The 19,048-nt window shown below is 40.4% G+C and overlaps 1 protein-coding gene across 1 annotated transcript; it reads right to left on the reverse strand.

The window, feature by feature from the left end:
• Positions 1–2,047: 2,047 nt before the first annotated feature.
• On the reverse strand, positions 2,048–5,458 carry LOC135491116 (uncharacterized). Its single transcript, XM_064776779.1, has 6 exons — positions 5,439–5,458; positions 5,034–5,278; positions 3,497–4,566; positions 2,784–2,853; positions 2,164–2,341; positions 2,048–2,051 (listed from the first exon to the last, which is right to left on the reverse strand). Exons 1-6 carry the CDS (start codon positions 5,456–5,458, stop codon positions 2,048–2,050), a joined length of 1,587 nt encoding a protein of 528 aa, XP_064632849.1.
• Between the last annotated feature and the right edge of the window lie 13,590 nt (positions 5,459–19,048).

The raw sequence follows: 19,048 nt of genomic DNA on the forward strand, positions 1-19,048 counted from the left end.
TTATTGACAGCAACTGCTCGTAGATTTATAGTACTGCTGTTGTAACATTTTCAAAGCAATGCTGTAAAAATACAGCATTTAGTGTACATCCAAAGAACCACACTTTTGTTTTTTTACAGCACTTGCAGTAGAAAACTGCTAAATTACTGTAAAAATACAGCATTGGCTGTATTACAGAAACTCCACTTCGGTTATTCAACACAGAATAACAATTTCAAAAAGCTCAGTCACAACAGCTAACCTTGTCACAAATGAATAGTTCTAATGACAGGGCATCTGTGGCAAAGTTCTCTTGCTGGGGACTAGGCCTATAGGACAATCAGATAGAAAACAAATGATACATGTATTTTCTTGATTATTTTTATTTAAAAAAATAACAGTATCAGTAACAAAATTAAGTATCAAAATTACAAACTTTGAATTAAAAACTTTGAAAGCAAAAATATTACAGAACTTTGAAATGATCGTAGTGCTAGGAAGGCGGTTCTTCTGCCATTGACAATGCCGTTAAAAGAGCCAATCAGAATGTTATAAACACAATTTCAATTTCACAATTTTGCTCTACCGGAATAAACACTTTGGTGAGCTCAATGTAAGAGGCAATGGCAAGTCAAATTACATGTATTTCGGGAAAGTTATGAAATCATCTGTGGAATTCCACATGAAACAAATTAACCACAGGGAATCGCATGATTTTTTTTTTAATACAGAACTGAGGAAAAGTCCCATACGATCACCTAATATACTATAGTATCCCTGTGCATTTCCAATTACCTGTAACCTTTTTTCATCCTACTGGGCGGAGAGGTTATACCCTTTTACCTGAAAGATGGCTGCACCGTCTGCTGAACACAAAAAATACCAACAATCTGGAAAATCAGAATTAAAACAACCTCAAGGCACATCGCGACATGTGACAAAGTGTCCATAATACCAATCACTACAGGGCGTTTCCAACACCTGCAACAGTTCAGAGTTTCAAAATCGTAATTTCTAAAAATACACTGTGGCATGTAACAAAGCGTCCATAACACCAATCACTACAGGGCGTTTCCAACACCTGCAACAGTTCAGATTTTCAAAATCGTAATTTCTAAAAACCTGAGTGCAGTACTACAGTTTGAAGGCTGTCAGCTTTCTATCGTTTCCCAAAGCATTCCACATTAAACGATCATGCTCCATTTGAAAAAAGTGTCCACAACATGACTTGTTAACATTTTGAAAGCCGCTACTAGTATGCAAGCTCATAAGCTGACACCCTTCAAATTTTAGTGCTGCCCTTAGATTTTTAGAAATTTCCACATATTATATACACCCGGCAGTATCATATCAGTGACAAGGAACCTAGAGTCTATAACATTGTGTATTTTCTAGTTGTCATTTCTTTTGCCGACAGCCCAATCTGAATTCGAATTCCCCGATCTTGTTAGTAAGAGACATTACACGGGGATGAATGGTGACCCTTTTCCTCTTGCATGTTTTGCATCCGTGTTGTTTGGCTTGACCTGTACCCATGGTACCAGGATCTGCACTTTCAGGGTTTATCCCAACTATCTCCCTGAAAAAAATTAGAAAAGTCTTAACCAATCACTAGCAACAAAGTTCTCCCTGGCAAGAAACTAGTCAAGGCGCTTAGACTGCACTTGACAGTTTATTCGCAAATGTTGGCTGACTATCGACTAAAGGTTGATTTCCTGCCGAACATGCAAAATTAAACACAACATGTAATTAAAAGGGTCACATAGATTTCTTACAGATTAGTCAATTTAGTAGAGCCAACTACCCCATATAAACTGTCAAGTGGAGTAGCGGCATTAAAAGAAAAGAGATGACAGCCTTGTTATAATGTGTTCCCGGTGTAATGTTTTTGAGTGTTTCTGTTTTTGAGTGTTTCCCCTCATTGTTTTGGAACGCTCAAAAATAGATTGACAAGTTTTTCTGTGTATCCCCCCTATTGAAAAGTCGTGGTCTCTCTAGCTGCCTATTGCTTGGAAACACTGACACATGGGGAACAACCACAGATGTTACACCGGCATTGCCTATGGTGCTATCTGAAGAAAGAAATGGGAGCAGAACAGCAATCTTTAGAGGCTGAAAGCAATGACTCCTCAGTAGCCGTAATCTCCATTTCTGTGCAGACCAGCTATAAATTGAGACACGTACCTTTGAAGGAATTCCAGCGTTGCTTCTGCTTCCATTGGGTACTTGATATTGAGAACGTAAAAAGATGCAAACAACATCTGAACTGCTGTTGAGAAATCTGGCACATTTTCATTTACGATCTCCCCTTCAATGACAAGGTAGTACATATTCTTACCAAGCAAGATATCATCTTGGTCTCCTGAAGAGAAATACAGTAAACCTTTTATACAATGGACTCGCACATAACAGATTTTGGCATATAACAGACCAGACATCCAGGTCCCATCCAACACATTTACATTTAGAAGTCTATCACATAAAGACAATTTTTTTATTTCTGAATTCTAAAAAAAATCCGAAAAAATAAAGTGTAAAGTTTTTTTTAAATCTATCCAATCACAGTTGATCGAGGGGCCACAATCCAGCTCTCTAAAACACTCTTTTACTACATGTATTTGGCTTAACCGTTTCAAAATTATTGCTGGAGGCATCTGAAGAGAAAAATCTTGCCATTTAAATAGCATATCAAAACCAGATCCTCCTCCGTAGCAATTAAACTAAATATTATTTGTTCTGAGTATAGAATGAAATTGAAAGGCCTAGCTTGGCATATAGTCTCTATGTTGGTTTGAGGCACTTACCAAGGACTGCTATGTATGGTGACTTCAAGGCTGACTTGTCCTTCAAAATATCGTCCTTCTTGCCACCAATCTGGAAGAAATTAAATACTAGTACTATACACATGTGTCAAGATATGATACTGAGCATACAGTTTGCCCATTTTGTTGCATGGGTCATACTCCATTCATCCTCCAAACCGTTTGAAGCAAATATCAGGAGAAACAATCTGAAACAAAATGTATGACTTTTATAGAACATGCAGAGACTGAAATGAATGGTCATGAATGATGAGCATATATCAGTTATAGAACGGAAAATGAATTTTATTGAATACCTGTCCGATAATTGTTGATTGCAGGTTTATTGACCTGTCCGTCAGGTATTTTCAGTTTGGAACCTCCCTGTGATGTTGGCTGTAATTCAGAATTTGGGGATTTCAAATAAGACTTGAACCAAAGAATGTAGAGTTGGCTTCAACTGAGAAGACAGTGAATTGAGAAATCAGGGGAAATTGAAAACGCACCATGACCATGCCAAATCATTTTTAGGACTATTGGATACAACTGCTAACTTTGCATTAGTATACATAATTTAACGTTTGAGTGGTTCAGACTAAATCTAATAACTAATGAAATAAGGCATTCTAAAAAATCCCTGACTTCCAGGATTCTCATTCCTACTGTCTTTAGCCACGACAAATGAAATCCCCGGTAATAACAATTTTCCAACTTACCCCATAACAACGGAAGAGTGCATCCTCTTGCTCATCGAAGTAGGCATTGATAAGCAGCACAACACCATGACTGGCTGGTTTCTTTGACTTTACCGTAGCCATGTTCTCTTTAATGATCTCTATCCACTTTTTTAATGCCGGCAACTTTGAATTTTGAGAAGCGGAAATCATGAAATTAAAAATTCTCTCCCCCTTGTTCCTCCCCACCAACTGCTCCTCAAAGACGGATGCCAGATCAACTCCAGTTAATTTCTCGAAGTGGTCAAGAAGATACGGGATTTTAAACAGGAACGGCCATTCTTTTTTCAAGCTCGCAATTGGTACATCAGCATTAATGATCCTTCTCTGTAAAGGATAAGTTTCTTTCATTTGAAGAGACACTGTTGTAATATCGTTATAATCTTCTTCGTCTTTTCCGAATTCTTCAAGGAGTCGTTTCTTGGTTGCTTCGAGTACAGTTTCTGTTCCCGTATCACTAATTTTAGCCGCCCAATTAGTGCATCCATACTGGTCATGTTGGTCGAGTTTAACCTTTTTCTCGGGCAGGTCATGGTTGTCATCAGCACTAACGGTATCTGTCGTGGCTGTCTGAGGCATGGAGTTTTTACCTTTCTTGTTATACACACAGTTTTCAATTTGCTTGAATACAGATTCATATCCATTTCCCAACTTTAAGCCATTCATGTCACGGTTCTGAAATGACTCTGGATAAGTTTTCACTAAACCGATAGCAGCGTCACGGATAGTTTTTCTTGGCACAACCACAGGCACAGGAAAATCAGCCAAAAGGTCATCAGCAATTATTCGAATTGTCTCCCTCCTCCCTGAAGCGGTGGGTCGTTTGTTCTTCTTACATGCTTTCAAAACATCCCTGGGTAACCTTTTGAACGGCACTTCAAAAGCATATCTTGTAGGTGTATATGATGGCCTGCCTGTAGGTGAAGAGCTCCGGGTACTACAAGGTGAAAAGATGGTTGTAGATGCCAGGGACGACGCATCATCATCATCGGGCTCAGCGTCAGTTTCCGGAATAACCACTCGGTATCTAGACTTCGATTTAGTCTTCAGTTCTGAAAAAGAGATAATTGTGAGTCTCAGGAATCACAACTTAATCAGAATAGGCTCTTGTTATCTGCAGTCATACTGCCGCTCCTGAATAGTTCTGGAAAAAAGAGATATGTGCACATGTTTACACAGATACTAATAGTGGGCTTCAAAGTAATTTCCATGAATAAAAGAGAAATACCCTTATCATTTACCGAAGATATGCTTGTACAATACCAATTGTTTGGGCTTTCACCAGGGTCAGTAGAGTGAAAGGAAATATGTTCCCATGCTATCAGACAAGCAATAACCACCAGAATCATTGGAGCAGACAGAAAATGTCACTCCCATGTTACAAAAAACAGGGGAATGACATGGGAGGCCTTAAGAAGTTAACATGTATTTCATTTACAGTTCATGTTGAAGGAACCTATAAAATTTAGAGCTGGCGACATACTTTGTGTAAAAATGCTGTCAGGGCTGTCAAACTTACCATTTTTTACTGCTGCTAATAGTTTCCTTTTTTGTATGGGCTTCAGAAAACCAAGATCCTGTTCTTCAATGTATTGGAGATCACTCGGGCAGCTACTACCAAGGAGAAGGATTTGTGATTCGATATCGCCTATCTCTTCCGGTGTTAAACTACTGAATACTGCTGTCAAAACATCTGTCACGCTGGTATGACGCGCAAGGCCGAATGACTCAGATGGTTTTACTGGAGCCGAAGCCATGACGCACCTGAAATGAGAAAGCCAAAATAATGCTACAAAATTATGCAATGTTCCTCACAAATTCAACTTTTAAAGAGGGGCTACTGCCATGCTAACTGTCAGGGAGCTTGCAACAAAATATAGACCTATGAAGTGAACATGCCAGAATGGGCATCAATATTCCTTACAAAAATGCAGCAAGACACATCATGAGGGACAACACTGTCATGGCTGTGTAAGTCGGCCTAATTGCTGAGTTCAAAACACTTGTAGTCAATTACAGGCGAATGCAGCTGAATGTATTATGAGGCACACCACAGGCTTGAAATTAGCAGCAACTCGTGTAGGGTACGGTGCACTGATGATGTTGGAAACTGATCAAAGTCTGCTCCTAGTAGGCAGTAGGCTACAAATGAAAAGAACAAGGACCAAAACAGACAGACATTGCATCTACATGTTAGTTCAAGAACTTTTTTCTGCGCTGATGAATCAACATACCAAGCTAGATTTAGTCATTCTGAATCTGTCATGTCCGTCATCTGCCCATCCACCACGTCCACGTCCTGCACTACAGAATGTTTCAATGCAATGTAAGTTGTGTTTCTAATATTATATGCTTGTAAAGGCTCAGCATCTAAGACGTTTTTTCCGTTGGTGCACACCATGGGCCTTTGATTCAATGGCTGTGTGGCATGCATGGTAGAAATTCTATACACTCCAATGTCCGGATCAAAATGTCCAAGAAACTTCTCCAAAACAAAGTGACAGCAGCTTTCAACGCCATCATCAAAGATGATAAAAGCCACTATACAACCAACCTGCAACTGAGACGACCCTTGATCCGATCTGGAATATGGTCATCTAGCTTCAATGCAACATATCCTCCCTTTAAGTACTCTATTCCATCCACATGAACTGAATCAGATATGTGTTCTGTCGTGGTTCCTTCATGAGCTGCACAGTTTTGAACCACCTGAGTTAGAGAATCACAGTAGAGTTCTGCATGAAAGGGAATCGATTTTTCTGCCATCACACCAAGGTTGAAATAGTGACCCTGTCCAAGGTAAGCCTGAAGTAGTTGGTGTTTTATGGAAAGTGATTTTGTCACATTGATGAAATTTGGACAATGCCGGATGCTTTTCTTGAAATACGAATGCTTGCTTTCAAATCTCAAAGTGCTACTTCTGGTTAGTGGACCACACTTCTGAATAAGAGACGGGTAATGCAGCAAATAATGATGTTTTGGCCAAAGTCTGGTTTCTGGGAATAATTCACTCCTAAAATGAATGTACTCCTCAATCAGGACTTGCAAATATGCTATCTGCCCAACAGAAATTCTGGGTGAACACACCAACTCCACTATATTGCGCAAGAGAAGAAGTAGTTGCCATGATGGGTCTGTTGGATCCTGTACTTTTGCCATAACAAGGAAGGGAATATTCCGCACCAAACACCAATTTTCTGCAGCGTGTCCAATTTATTTTTTAATGTTAGGTTTCCCACTGATTTCCTTTGGCTTGTCCCTTGCATCATATCCCTTGAAACGAAATTTGCGAATCATGGCATTAAGGTAATCGTAACTAAACCATTTCTTGTTTCTCACAAGATCTTTGATAATTAGTATCACATCATAGGGAACCACTCCCTCAAATAGATCATGCCCAATACATGGAGGGAGCCCAGGGGCACATACATGGAAATGACTAATAAAGTTCAAAGGCGAACGTAACTTGATGCCGTGATAAGAAGTAACATCAGGATTTTCTTCCAAACAAGAGGCCCAAGGGCCTGGCGCTCAGCTGAGTTGTTGCTGCGTTGTTCGTATATATTACATTACTCGTCAAACTCTACTAAACTAAGGACTCAAAGCCTAAGGATATTAGCTTCTGGATGTGTAACAGTGAATTACGGTAGACTGGCGCAATCTACTTCAAGCAAGCTCCACCCTTGCAATGTGTGCGCAAACAGATAACCTAACCTATATTGGACCATCAATTCTACACACAGCAACATGATTCATCCTCAGCTGTTACCATGATGATGATGATGATGATCCTTTTCGCAAATTGGTCGTCTTCTGTCTTTCTTCCAAACTTTAGTGCCACCGGATGTAGTCTGCCCTTGTGGAGGGAGCCTTTCAGCACAGGACACAAGAATCCATGCGAATTGAATCACATGGAGAGACTAGCCCAATCACCCGCTTTTGGCTGGGTAGAAATGGGTAAATCTCGCAGACTGGACCTTAAACTCTACTGCCAACGTGTGAGGCCGGTCTGACAGATGAGCAAGTAGGGTCCACCTAATGCAGAAGGCACCAGTTTCCCTAACTAAAAGGGTAACATTAACAAAATGCCCTACCCAACTCTATTATTGCCTAAAGGCCTGTGTACACTAGTAAAATATTAGCAACATTTTTACAACATTTCCAGTTGCAACAAATGTTGCAAAAATGTTGCGTAGTGTGTACAGAGCAAAACGCGTCTTACATTTACAACATGTTGTAAATTGTTGTAAAATTGTTGTAAAATTGTTGTAAAATTGTTGTAAAATTGTTGCAAATTAAATGCAATGCAATTCTTTGTTGCATGTTGTAAAAATGTTGCAAACTCTTCAGCCAATCAGAAATAGGATTTGCGTCATGTGATCTACCTGAGGTCATGTGACTTGAACAAGAAGCAGGTATAGCAACTCTCAAGTGAGTGTCTTGCTTCGTAGGGTGATGAAACCTTTTCTAGAAGTTTCATCCATTCGCAGGAAGTTTTTGTATGACGGCTTGTCAGTCAGCCGCAACTCCTTTAACAGGCAGTGGTATGCCCCATGATCCACCCTCATTTTGATCCAGGGCCTGGTCCATATTCTCTTTGGTCATTTCGCCGCCTCTTCCGTCTCTCAACAATGACAGCTAAAATTGCTGCAGAAGCACTCAAAACACATCTTCTCTCCTTGGAATCATCCATTTTCCCTCCAAAATACCTATTTCCCTTTGTTCCCACTAAAAACTCAGCAACAATTTACCAACATGTTGTAAAAATGTTGCTAATTTGTTGCAATTTTGTTGCTAGTGTACACAGGGCCTTGAAGGGCTTGTTGCAAAATTGTTGTAAAAATGTTGCTAATATTTTACTAGTGTACACCCTGCTTAAGTCAAGTGAAACTCTTACAAACCTTAGCAGAATGCCAGCATTGAAATGTTGATAGCAAGTAAAAACTTTAAACAGATAGACTTGATTTTTTTAACCAACTGCCACATGCGGTTTTCTTTATTTAGTCAATTTTGAGGTAAGTATTACAGAATGAAACACTTGAATACTAAAATTGAATGGCTCTTCTGATGATTGCACTGGTGAACACCGAAGTCGATGGGATGTGCAAAGTCATAGCTCGATCCTCTCTCTTGGTCATCTGTGATGTGGTCACCAAATATGTTCAAATGCAGCTGCAGTAGTGCAGATCATTCCTGCAAAACATGATGAGGAGATAACATTTTAATTTTGATAGATAGCTGAGCTAGCCAAGTTTTAAATCAAATACAAGGCCAACAACAACTGATAAGGCGCTAGGGCCGAATGGTCAAGGAAGTTCATTGAGAATACATTGTGATAAGAGTGATGAATCGGCCCCGTTTGAAGCATTGCGCTATGTACAGTGTGCATGTGTCAGTGTGTATCAGCTATCGCATTTACTGTTTGTTGACATTTCAAATCGCCGGAGTGGATCCTCAATTACACTGTTTTTGTACATTGGCAACCTTACCCGATGATATCAGAACGATGTTTATTATTGTCTTGTTTATTCACATTAGTTCTGCTATGTGACAAGTTATTTGTTGAGTAATCCATGATTTAAAGCCGGACTTTGACATCGTTTCTCAGACCAAGCTGCATTTCGCAGATCGTTTTTCAACGATCGTCGACGAACTATTTCAAATTAATCACATCCAATTAAACAATCCAAGCCTTCCCTAATGTCATCAACATGCAATAACACAAGCAGCAAAATATTATCGCCTATGAAATTGTGGATTTAATGAGAACTTACCTCCGAATTGACAGAACGCGATCTATTCCATAGCATGGTCTCCTTACGTCTGAACTGCGCAGACTCCGAGACGTGACGTTCGCTGCACGTGGGATAACTCGCGCGAAATTTAAAATGCTCCTCTTGGGGGGGTGCTCACTAAATTGCGCCAGTAACACCACCTGGTGAGAAATTCATGAACCACGCCTATTGATAATGAAAGAGAAAGCTTTGCTCTATAAGATTAGATTTGATTCATGATCCCCAACTTAAAGAATTAGGAGAAATCAGCTGCTGGCAAAGTTTTTGGAAAATTTCGCTCGGTGCCACCTAGTGGCCAAACCGCTCATCCTGCCGGACCCACATTTGGTCTATTCAGGAGTCCTGAAGGGTCCCAATGCCTCAGAGGGAAAATCAATCGCCTATCCGCCATAGTTTTGAAACGTGCCTGTTTAACGGACAGACAGACAGACAGACAGACGGACATTCATTCTACCATTTACTCATATGAATAGCTCAGCTTGTCAGCTGAGCTAAAAATTAACAGCTTCATCATAATTTTCTCGAGTCCTTTCTGCACCAGTACTCAACGGATTTTCATGGAACTGTTCCATTGTAACAAGGCAGAAACAACAGGGGTAAGTGCAGTTTGAAAAATTCTCAGTAAATCCTCCTATGTTATGGCTTCCCAAATTGTCCCCCAACATGAACAGAACTGATCCTTTGACATGTCTGTTATCATTTCCTGAGCCAATGTCTATACCATTTTCTTCAATGTCTTTCACATCGCGGATGAATGAGTGAAACACCTTTTCACCTTTAAAGTACTGAAAGTCTTTTTCCCGACAAAGCAGAAGAAGTTGGAATGGGTCAACTTTCGATTACACTGCCAATATTTTGTGTTTCGTTCGGGAGGAACCCAATGGGTTGACTACTTCAAAGGCATCCTGATATGCTATAATCACTAATGCATGAGGATCGTTTCCAAAGATTGGGTGATTATTGAAAACACTGCCATCCCTGAAATCATCATAGACCCCAGGTACCGATTCATTTGGTGAAATATACTGACTCCACACAGAAGAATCCTTTAAGAGAGACTGTAAAGATTGTTTCAGAGGCACATAATGACAATGTCGACTAATATTGTTATCATCCTTGCCTAATTTAATTTCAACTGGAGACACAAAATCAAAGTTATCCCTATAAAACTCTCTTCTTTTATAGCTTGACCAAAGCTTTCCACCTTCGGGGTCATGGGCAAGCTGAAAAAAAATCACTTTTAAACACATCATCTATGATAGCCTTAGATTGTTCCTCATCTAAACCCGCCTTGTGAAGGGAACCTCCAAGCAGTACCTTCAAATGATTTTGTCCAATCCTATGAATGTCACACACACTGGATACTATTTCCTGAATCGCTGATTGTGGAATGTGAAATTTGGCCTCCAGTTTCAGATAAAATGTTGCTAAATAGTTCATGAAGTCATCTTCAGAGAACTGTTCATCCTCTACAATATTGTGATGATCAGAATCTGCTTCGTCCAACATGCCTTCCTCAATGTCCTCCGCATTGTTTTGATCCTGTTCTGGCATAAGTTGATCACCACCAGGATCACTAGGATTATCTAAGTTTTCATTTACAGGAACCAAGTCAACTACATTATGCTTACGTGATACATGAGAAGTGAATGAAGAGACAACTTTGTACTTCTTTGGGCAACCAATAAATGGACAGATAATCTCCTCATCATCACGAATGTGCAAATTCAAATGTGACACTAAATTCCTGTAGCTGAGAAACCCTTTTTTGTACAGGGAGCATATACAAGCTACCCCTTCTTTCTGTGATCTTTGATTGCGTAGATTTTGGTGATCTCGTGTAACATGCATACTAAATCCTGAATAGGACTTGAACAACCGTGGACATCCTTCCACCCCACATGGAAACTGCATGTTATTTTCATGCCTGTGAACAGCGTAGTGTTGGACATAAGACTTGAGTGACTTTGTTTCACGACCGCAACTTCTACAGCAAAACATACCTAAAATTTCAGTTTCTTTCAGGGTCTTTAACAATTCAATCAAGGCTGTATTAATCGATGAAACCTGAAAAGAAAACGGAAGTACAATGTATTTGAGTACTGATGCATCTTACCTTGACTGAGCAAAACATTCATGCTCATCATTGCCTGGAGTAGGCCCAAGGCCAGCACCCCCACCCCCCCCCCTCAGCCCCGCCCCGCCCCCTGGTCGATCCCACCCCTGAGACCCACCACGCAAAAAGGTCAGGAAAACATTTTTTTATTCCAATTTTAGGAAATTAGGGAACTGTTCAAATGTTCTTAGACCCCTGTTAAATTAGGCAAGCCTACGTCCATTGCTCTTGTTCTGATTTATAAATGACAATGTTCCACAAGGAATATAAACGTCGTCGTCGCTACTATTGGCAGGCGTTTCAAAATATTATTATGGGGGGGGGGGGGGGGAAATAGCTCAAAGGTTTGTAGAAGACTTAAGTCAGGTTTCCTCAACTAGATATATTATTTCACTTAACTAAATACAAAGATGTACAATCGCTGTCACAGACTGGCGTGTCCTAATCTGGCGTTGTTCTCAGGCTGGAGTCCTGAACCTGAATGCCTAATCAAATCACTTTGATTTGCAGGAAAACAATTGTTATGACTACAAGTGGTATCTACATAGAATCACACATTCCAAACAAGGCTAAGAGCTGAACATGCAAGATCATGTATGCCTTCTCTCATAGCCTGGGCCTGCTAAATTAAAAGTCAATATTATTACATAGGTTATCAAACGTGATCACAATAACTTTGAATGAATCTAGTATAGGTTTAAGCATGAATTCTTTAGTCCTTTGTTCTGTTCTGATGAAAAGGTGTACTCATATTGTGAAACAGAAATACAAACAATGCCAAACTTGAACATGTTTGGAGTGGCTAATCCAACATCAATAACATGTTAATTAATACTAATTAAAAACCAGTGTTTGACTGTACTTGTTAACTAAGCTGTCAGAAGCTAAAAGTAATATTGTAGATTGAGAATTATTAAGATAAGTTAAAATTATATAGTTTGCCAAATCATCTGAGATTTGCACCATAAAAGACTCCTGTTGTTTTAAAATCAAATTCGCTCCTGCGAATTACACGTTGTCTACAAAGACAAAACCAAAGCAAATTATACAATCATAGACATACAAAATGAGGTGATACAAACTGCAATGAATCAAGATAATTTTAACACAAGTTGCAGCCAGTCCAAAATCCAAGTTCTAGTCCAAATCATGAGCTAAAACTGCAAAATATGCCAAGACAACAGATAAAATATAACTTAGAAAGCAGTTCAATTAATTCACCATAAATTGAGTGTGATAGCTACTATGGATTCACTCCATAAAATACTCCTGTTGTTTTAAAACTCTAAATTTACACCTTTGAGAAAAGACTACATGTAACAAGCATTTAATTAATACAAAGAGAAAAATATACGGTACTGCAAGAATGCACATTGGCTAAATTAAACGGCACCACCAAAATCTGCTAGAAAGACATTTGGTCATAAGCAAAGACTCTGTTTACCACATGGGGTTGGCCGGTGTTGGGTAGTTTGTTGAGTGGCATGTCATGGGCTAGTGAAAATGTTCTTTTCAAATGTTTGTAATGGAAGTATGCAAAAACTCTTGATGCGTCACTATTGCGTATGTCTGGAGAGCACTCGATATATTCCTCAATGCAGTCCTGGACGTTGTAAACAGCTTGCACGTAGATTGTCATAGGATTCCTATTAGTGGTAGTTTGAAGGTGAACACCTAAGGTTTGGGTGTGAGCAAAGTTCTTTGCAGGCGGTATGTATTCTGGAAACTGTGGGACAGACTTTAGTAATGTTGGTTTCAGCGGTTCAAGGCACAATGCTGCTTCTCTACTCGTCTGCTGCGTTGCAGGATTGCTGAAAAGTACTCCGATGTTGGCAACATTGTCACTGTGGAGATCCTGTACCTTCGATAGAGTTGGATCCACCGAATAGGCCTTGCCTCTAATTTTGTATCCATAATTGTAAATGAATGTCTTTGCCTCCCCGTCCAGGTCAGCACTATTTATCCATGAACTTTCCTTGGCTGGACGATCTCTCCACCTGATCAGAAACTGTTCTCCATCATAGCACTTTCGTCTTGCTACAACACTTTCTGTTACCATTTTCCTGCATTCAGTTTTTGTGTTGACCGCAGTTGGCAGTGATGAATCCTTGCTATCCTGGTCCTTCGGTGCGGTTCCTGTCTGTGATTGGGCATCAGCAGATATTAGCTGGTCACACTGATTAGAGGTAGACTTCGTTTCCTTACTGCACTGGATTCCAACTGAAATACTCTCTGTGATGCATTGGACCGCACATGATGACGTTTCTGGATTACACTGTGTGCTTGTTGATGAAGTTTCTGCTGGAGGGTTCTCTGGAGCTGACATGCTTGTTGCTTGGTCCTTTGAATTGGCAGTATTGGGAACGTGAACAGTAGAAATCAGAGGAAGAGAGTTTGTCACAGTGTCACTTACAGCTTGGCTCTTGACTTTCTGCAAGTAGGCTTGCATACGACGATGATCACGACGAAGTGTTGATGGTGACTTCATACCAGTTACTCGTAGTGGGGAAGCAAAGCTTTCGACTCCCCCATCCTCCGTCCAGTTGAGCGTTAAGGAAAGTCCATCTCCAGCTGATGAAAGAGTCCACCCGTTTGGTGAATTGGTTAATCCTAGATGTTCTAATACTGAAGAAAGTGATGGCGGGACTGCTGATATTGTCATTATGAAATGTTCGGGATCCTTTGAGTTCTCCACCAAATATTATGGGGGGGAAATAGCTCAAAAGTTTGTAGAAGACTTAAGTCAGGTTTCCTCAACTAGATATATTATTTTACTTAACTAAATACAAAGATGTACAATCGCTGTCACAGACTGGCGTGTCCTAATCTGGCTCAGGCTGGAGTCCTGAACCTGAATGCCTAATCAAATCACTTTGATTTGCAGGAAAACAATTGTTATGACTACAAGTGGTATCTACATAGAATCACACATTCCAAACAAGGCTAAGAGCTGAACATGCAAGATCATGTATGCCTTCTCTCATAGCCTGGGCCTGCTAAATTAAAAGTCAATATTATTACATAGGTTATCAAACGTGATCACAATAACTTTGAATGAATCTAGTATAGGTTTAAGCATGAATTCTTTAGTCCTTTGTTCTGTTCTGATGAAAAGGTGTACTCATATTAAGAAACAGAAATACAAACAATGCCAAACTTGAACATGTTTGGAGTGGCTAATCCAACACATGTTAATTAATACTAATTAGAAACCAGTGTTTGACTGTACTTGTTAACTAAGCTGTCAGAAGCTAAAAGTAATATTGTACATTGAGAATTATTAAGATAAGTTAAAATTATATAGTTTGCCAAATCATCTGAGATTTGCACCATAAAAATATGCTTATTAAAATGTTCCTGACTCTTGGACTTAGTAACAGGAATAGGCCTAGCCCCGAGTTCCATAGATCTTACACCCCTAAATAACCAATTTCACAAAAGAGGGCGAAGCTTACTCACTACTGTATACTTTAGTAGTAACGTTAGCGCCTTGATCACACTACTGTTTCTTAGTCAAATTCACACATGCCCATATAAGGCTTTAAGAATAGGCCCGAACAATGGGCCGAACAAAAGACATGATGACGTAGATAGCCACAACAAACTTGGTGTGAAGCCGTCTATGCACATGCATGTAGACTTACACCCTCCTCACTCTACCATGCAGTGCAACATATCGTGCTTAGTAGTGTATGTGCATTGTCCATGTACATTACACTACAATGAGCATACACAAAAACACTGCTCTGCGTCGGGAAATGCCCCTGATAATTTACAATTCTAAACAATCCTAGCTAATCTTCGATAGCCAGATATTCAATTCATGTTCTTGTTGATTCACATTGTACCACCCTAAAAGCGATGTCAGTGGAATTAGATCCGGAGGTTTACCTACCTCTTCTAGAAATGGACGGAAGTACTATCTAGAGCGCATCTAATTGCGCAACTGTTAAATTCCTGCAATATTGCTGTCATTTTCCAAGTTTACAGCCGGTGTTGTATTTTGACAGCTGATCTGATGTCAAATCAACAACAATGCTGTCTTTTAACGAAAATATGTATAAAAACTGCACCATGCTGTTCAATACCAACAAGGTGCTTGTGAAAATATATCAATTTGCTGTAAAATTAATTTTACAGCAAATTACAGTAAAATAATTACTGTAATTTTACAGATATTTTTAACAGTGAACATTCCACAACCGACCATAGATATCTCATCGATGATAAGGACTTTTAAGTGTCTATACTTGGCGCGTAGTGTATTTCGTTTTTCCATCGATAGGGGTATGTAGTCAGCTTTGAAATTCTTTTTGAATGGTATACTAAACGCCGAATGTATTGTTGAGCCTTCTACAACATATGCTGCATATCCACTGGGGGCTATTATTTGTATTCGCAGATCCTCTGGATTCTGTCCTTCGGAACATAAGTGTCGAAGCATAAATTGATATAAAGCTTTAACGACTAGTGATTTCCCGACTCCTGCCCCGCCGGTTAGGAATGTACAGAGTTGATCATCACTGGTCTTCAATCTTTGTACTATATGTGTGAAAAACTCTCTCTGCTTATGGTTCAGAGTTCGAAGCAAATCTTTGTACTTATCATCTGGCAATCTTTTTCCAATCAATTCAACTTCTTGAGATGGTGGACGAACTGAAATACCGATTGCATGTCTTGCCCAATGTCGTAGGTCTTTTGACGATCTGAACGCTCTGGGTCAAAGAATAAGCATTCACTACTTCGAACAGTGTCCTCAGTTTCATCCTGCTCGATGATATCACCTTCTTCGGTAGGTGGATGGAATTAGTGAAACCTTGGAAACACTGATATACCTTGGAAACACTCCTTAAAATGCATAAAAACATGAAATAATGCCATTCAAACCTAACGTGGTTACGAATCAACATTTGGAGCTTATTCTTACATGATCAGATCGGAATTTTATGGTAATTTAGAAATCTGTCGCATATCCGATTAGAACAACCCAGTTGTACCTCGCCTCCAGTGTACAGTACTGATCTCCCAAATATGGGAAGACACGCCCACCACACACCCATAATATGGACCAATAGCGCTCCGCTTATAAATACGCCACCACCACGCGGGGCCTATTTGAACTACGGATCGGTCTGTTCATACAGGGTGATACAGAGAAAATTGACTACATCATGCAGTACCGATGCCCGTAAATGAAATGCAAGTCCCTCCAGGAATCTAGGTCCTGTCCTTTTTGCTATAGCATGGAGGTCTTTATAATACCTCCATGGTTATAGTGAATAGAAGAACGGCGGAGTTCCTTTGTTCCTCTCTGGGCTTTGCGCCTTCGGCGCTCACATTTTGCGACTTTGTCGCCCATGGAAACAAGCGAACGACCCCCTCCCCCGCTGTGACATCAAGCTAATACGCCCCTGTGAATGTGTAATTCTTCCAGAATCCAATAAACGGTCTCGAACTTTGACGAAGACTTTATTTTTCCACGCGCGCCAAATTCTAGCTCGTGCCCAAACCCGAGCGCCGTCTTTGGAATTACAAGGACGGCTCCTAGCCGATTTCTCATCCACGGATGTATGGTGTGTACAACTGTAGACTCTTTTCTAGACTCTTTTCTGAACTGTCCCTTTTCAAGTGATGGGATAGGAACAAATTTAATACATCCACTAAAATAACCCTTGTGGTTATTTCGTGCCCAGGGCCCTCCTCTCTGTCCTTTGGTCGTGATCGTTTCCGTCCGATGTATACTGTACTGCCCATAGGGTCGGGGGGGGGGGGGGGGGTGGGGCTCGTTCTTTGGCCATTCTTGCAGAGACCTGCTGATAAAGGAGTATACAATAATTTTAATTTCAACAATTTTAGGCCTTTATTTCAACAATGTGAACACAAAAGATTAGTTGGTTACATCGAATAATTAGGCAAAATTAACTCAACCCAGATGTTTGGACAAGTCAGACCAGGCACAACAACTCATCTTTCAATCAATTAATCAAAGCTGGGTATTAAGATGAGTGTTGGGACTGCTCCCATCCTCGACGACTGAGGGTTTACATACTGAAAAATACTTGTAGTCAAACATGAATCCTTTAACCCAGATCAAATAAAATCACAACTCAAATGTTCAGAGGTTGGACCAGGAACAAGAACACATCTTCCAATCAATTAAATGGGCAACAAAGTCGGTCAGATCGTATGATCCACACGTATATGATGCAATTAAGATGGAGTGATGTTGACAGCATGATTACGATAGGATGTGAACGAAACACGTTGGAAATCAGGGCAAGTTAAAGCTCCAAACCTGGTAACTGGAAGCCAAGCCCATCTCGAAGCAGTTTCCAGTGGGCTGATTTTAATCTGCGTCTAACATCGTTATCTATCCGAATCATGGAATTTTTTATTCTTAGGACGTCAAGACAAACCTCAGCATCGGAGCCAGAGAAGACCCAAATTTCTTCTTCCATGATACAACCTGTGAAAGAGAACATGTAGAATGTCAACTGTAGAAAATTGTGCTTTATCAAATATTATAAAGGGCCGTTTTTTTCAACTATTCAATGAGAATCAAGGGGACTGCATTGTTATGAGAGACAATAGCACAACCTGATCAGGGGTAGGCCTAATGCCCTTCAGAAAATGTAGGAGTCGCCACCTAGTGTCGCTCCATGCACAGTCTGCACTGCTAGTAGTGCTACATGCATGCAACGGGCAGCAAACCAGGAAGGATGGATGAGTGTCTTTGATGAAAAACTTTTGATTGAGGGCCTATAACACCCGGGCTATAACACTGTCACTGTGTAAACTCTATTAAGCCTGTCTGAAATAGGCCTTTTGTACAGGCGCCCTTCAACCGGCTTAATAGCGTCTCCACAGTATGTTGATGTTGTTCACATGGCCATTTGTGACCATGAGTATGAGAAATGATGATGACCCCATACAAGAAAACACCATAATGGGGTATCGGCCTCCCGCTAGGCGGCGCTGGTCGTAACTAGGGTAAATGGGTTTTTTTCAAGTGATATAAGCGACTCGCTTCAATGTAAACAGCGATGAAGACGTAAAATTTTCCTGCGTTTCGCACCTTTTCGAATTGTCCAACATGCCAACGCCGTGTTTGTGGTGATATTATGACTATATGGCACTGTGAAAATCAATTTCAATGTCAAATCAGCAAGAAATCGTCTGGTCTTTTACACGTACTTCAAGCTCCATCGTCGCCGTACCCTAGTTACCACCAGCGCCGCGTAGTGGTCAATGAAGTTGTGCCGGTACCCCATTAAAACGTATTCTTTCAATCTCATGTGACGGGGGGGGGGGGGGAGGTGGCAGGTGCTATATTGACTCTAGGCCTAGGCCTACTATGATTTCGTAGCACGGCACCCAACGTACATAGTAAACCACCAATTTCTTACAATACCATCCATGCAGTGTCATTCAGGTTATCGCATCCGATCCGTGCGTACAGACAGCGTACAGACAGCGTACAGGTCATACTCATGAGGTGCATCATCAGCCATGCTGCCATGGCCATGGCCATGTCCTGCTTTTCGATCAAACGAGTTGCTTGGGAAGTTGGGGGCCTGTCATGCATTATGCATGGATAAGGTTGACGACTATGTCTAGGCCTAA

Source organism: Lineus longissimus, chromosome 7 (assembly GCF_910592395.1).
Source record: "Lineus longissimus chromosome 7, tnLinLong1.2, whole genome shotgun sequence".
NCBI classification, from domain to species: Eukaryota; Metazoa; Nemertea; class Pilidiophora; order Heteronemertea; family Lineidae; genus Lineus; species Lineus longissimus.

Coding starts and splice junctions, on each gene's coding strand:
- LOC135491116 (XM_064776779.1), bottom strand. CDS start 5,458: ATGTGTCTTGCTGCATTTTT. Junction 5,279..5,438: donor ATGTGTCTTGCTGCATTTTT/GTAAGGAATATT, acceptor TTCTCATTTCAG/GTGCGTCATGGCTTCGGCTC. Junction 4,567..5,033: donor ATTAGCAGCAGTAAAAAATG/GTAAGTTTGACA, acceptor TCTCTTTTTCAG/AACTGAAGACTAAATCGAAG.